We start from the raw sequence: 3,413 nt of genomic DNA on the forward strand, positions 1-3,413 counted from the left end.
CTCGCACACGAGCCCAGAGCAGGAAAGTGGGGGGGACAGTGTCACCAACCGGGGGCAGACGGTGCTGGCAGCAGAGAGGGACGCGCAGAGCCGCGCTCCCCGGGTACCTACGCGTTCGGCTGGGCTGCTGTGCTCCCTCAAAGCCCTTCCTTAAACCAAAGGGCTCGATTTAAAAACAGGTCTCTTGCTGGAGTCCAGACACCTCTTTCTTCCTGCTATTTGAAAAGCAAGATGAAGAAGCGTGGGCAACGGGTGGTGCAGGAGGCCAGACACAGCCTCCTACAGAGCAGGTCATTTGAGGAACAAGGGGACCCAAAACATCTCTGCCAGGGACACTGGGCTGCCACTGAGCACAGCCAGGACCCCACGCCAGCCACAGGGCTTAAAACATGTCTGTGCTTGTTCAGCTTCTCACAGGGAGCTGCAGCAGTGGCAGACTGAGGTTTCCCCCCCTCTCCCACCAGCTCAGCTGCATCCCCAGGGGCAGAAGACCCTGGACTGGCAGCAGGGGAGGAGCAGCCACCCCACAGGGAGGTGCCTGGTTAATTCCCCAGCACACAGCAAGCACTCTGAAGCTCTGATGAGCATGAGGAATTGCAGAACCCACTCAGGCTGCATGGACCAAGGCAAGATGCAGAGAAAGCCTGAGCTTTGAAAGCCTCCAAAGGCTCCTCGCTCCCCAGAGATTAAGGGAAGAAAGCAGCTGAAGACCTTTGTAAATCAGCTTAAATTCTTCTGAGACTCGAGCTCTTTTCTGCTAAGCCTCGGCCACAGCCAGAACAGGTCACCCTCCCGGGCAGCCTGGAGGACAGTACAGGAGGCTGCTGGTGACAGCCTGAGACGTGCAGCTCCGCTCGCCTGACCCCCAGGAATCCTGCCCGTTCAGTGTGCAGGGCTGGGGAACACACGCTCAACTTCATTCCCTCCAACAACCCTAACAAGGATGGGACAGAAAGCTCCAAAACATTCCAGGGTCTCCAGAAAACCTGGCAGCTCCTCTGGTTTCACAGCAGAGGCTGTTTCCTACCGGTGACAGTCACTTGCACAGACACCAACCATTTCCAATCAGGCTGTAACCAGCCCTGCAGCTGCAAGCACTGACACAGGGAGGTGCAGACTCTCCTCCAGCCAACACAACACAGCTCCAGGCACAGCAAGGGAGCTGGGGACTGTCCCACTGGTGGCACCCCCGGGGCTGGTCCTTCCCTGACTGCGTTACCTGCTGTGCAGGTCTCCTCCTGGCAGCAGTGTGGGGCGGTTCTCTTCTCCCTCCTACCCCCAGCCACAGTTGGACATGGCGTAGTGCAGGATGGCTCCTGTCACTGTCTGTGAGCCCTGGCCCTGCACACACGCCTCGATCTCGGGCACTGAGAGTTGGCTCTGCAGGAAAAGGTGCAGCCGGCTGTCGGAGAGCAGGACCACGTTCTGCACAACCCTGTGTGACAGAGAGAGGAGGGTGAGTGAGGCAGGTGCCCAGAGGATGCTGAGCTCTGCCCTGTCAACAGCTCGTGTGCCCCACACCGTCAGGGTGACCATCGACAGCTCCACTGCTGCTTCACAGACACCAAGACTGGAGCAGTGTGTCCTCTCCCTCCACCCAGCCCTCACAAATGCTCTACTCACTTCTCCAGGAACTGCTGCAGCCCCTGTCTCCGCTTCTCGATGAACTCATCCGTGCTGCCCACGAAGAAGGTGGATTTCCCGGGCAGCTCTGGGACAGGCCTGCAGGGACAGAGCAGAGGCAGCACTTCAGGCTCAGATCACTTCAGTGACAGAGCAAGAAGACACAGGAACATCGTGGGAGCAGCAGGCAGGACCCTGCTTTGTGCAGAGCTGGATCCCAGGAGCTCAGGTAGCCCATGTTAGTCTGGGGTTTCTATCCACGTGTTCAGAGAGCATTTGGGATCCCCAGGGCAGGTGGGGGAAAGGAGGGAGCACAGGGCTTGCTTACACCAAACCAGCATTCTTCTGGAGCTGTCTCCTCAGCCACACGAACTCACGGTACCGGCGCCGCACGCATGAGGTCTTGGCAGTAAAGGCCTTGCTGTTGGTCTGCAAAAAAAACCCAAAACCTCACAGGATTGAAGGGCATGAGGCAGAGGAGAGCAGGATCTCACCCATACAGACCCCTGAGCTTGGTGACTAAGGGGTGCCCTCAAAGCACTGGGCTTTGGGGGAGCTGAGAGTGCCTAGAAGATCTGAGCAGGCTCCAGGGGAGAAGCTGAACCTCAGACCCTCACAGAGACAGGGGTGGGCTGCTGAGGGTTCCCCCTTCACGCCCCCTCCATCCCCACTCAGCACTGCCAGGCACCTCTGCTCATGAGCCTCGTGTACGGCTCGACTGAGCTCTGCAACTCATCCCCCTCTCCCTCAGCCACAACTCACGTGGAGGAAGATTTTATAATCCACATAGGAGTTCCAGGAGCCTTCGTTCTGCACCCGGGGGTCCTGCACACGCACGGTGGTCAGCTCCTGCAGCACAAACACCCCCTGAGCGTGGGGAAGCAGCGCTCACCGCCCCGCAGGGCTCAGAGGGGCTCCTGGGGACAGGTACCCACGACCACCCTGACTCATCCAGCCATCCTGCCCCAGCCCTGTCACCAGCCACCCCTCAGCTCTGCCCCACGGACCCTGCCCAGCGCTCAGCCAAGACCACCCGCTGCCAAAGCCCAGCCAGGAACAGACAAAACCCCTGTCAGAAAAGTTCTTACTTCCTCTCGGGTCTCCAACATCCTAGAGCCAGAGCCCAGCAGGAAACATCTGTACAGAGAAAAAAAGGATTTATTAAGAGAAGATCAACACATCAGGGTGTCCCACGTACTCCACATCCCCCCGCGCACCTCACACCTCTGTCCTATCCAGCCAGCAACTCTCCAGCCCCAACATCCATGCTCAGCCACCCTCCCTGAACCTCTCCCCCTCTGTCACCATGAAATAAAGAGGATGTGTTCAAATCCAGCAGCCCACAGGGGAGAGCACCCAGCATTCATCTCCCGTGTGCTCCTGAGGCAACGTGGGCTCTCGCTGGGCTGTGCAGAGTGTGCTGTGACCAGAGGCAGAGCCTGCAGCACCTCCTTCCTCCACGGCTCATCTTCAGGTCATCCCTGCTCACAGAGAGGGACTGGGATCCTGAGGCTTTGTGGAACAGCACTCAAAAATCCCTGGATCACAGAGAGAGGTGAGCAGGGCTCCCAGCTCAGAGGGGCTGGAACCACCCGAGGGTGGGATGAGGCAGCTGGATGCTCCTGCTGAGCTGCCTGCCCTCCTCTCCCACAGCACATCCCTGCTCCTGGGCAGAGCATGGGGGTCTCCAGGAGAGCTTTTACCCCAGTGGAACTCCCATTAGCCAGGAAGAGCCTCCTCACTGCACAGCACCAAGACCCCAAATCCCCAAGTTTGCTCCTGCAGAACCA

At 58.9% G+C, this 3,413-nt stretch overlaps 1 protein-coding gene across 1 annotated transcript in view; it reads right to left on the reverse strand.

Annotated features, from left to right (window-relative positions):
• Positions 1-2,756, reverse strand: part of SNX11 (sorting nexin 11) — a 3,096-nt gene extending 340 nt beyond the window's left edge. The window contains exons 1-5 of the mRNA XM_010172869.1: positions 2,712-2,756; positions 2,386-2,472; positions 1,952-2,052; positions 1,624-1,722; positions 1,220-1,435 (exon numbers count right to left, since the gene is read on the reverse strand). Of these exons, the coding sequence (XP_010171171.1) occupies positions 1,273-1,435; positions 1,624-1,722; positions 1,952-2,052; positions 2,386-2,472; positions 2,712-2,732 (471 nt within the window). The 5' untranslated portion in view covers positions 2,733-2,756 and the 3' untranslated portion in view covers positions 1,220-1,272. The remainder of the gene's footprint in view (positions 1-1,219; positions 1,436-1,623; positions 1,723-1,951; positions 2,053-2,385; positions 2,473-2,711) is intronic.
• Positions 2,757-3,413: the final 657 nt, after the last annotated feature.

The sequence above is a fragment of the Antrostomus carolinensis genome, unplaced genomic scaffold, assembly GCF_000700745.2.
Source record: "Antrostomus carolinensis isolate BGI_N321 unplaced genomic scaffold, ASM70074v2 scaffold38007, whole genome shotgun sequence".
Lineage (NCBI taxonomy): Eukaryota > Metazoa > Chordata > Aves > Caprimulgiformes > Caprimulgidae > Antrostomus > Antrostomus carolinensis.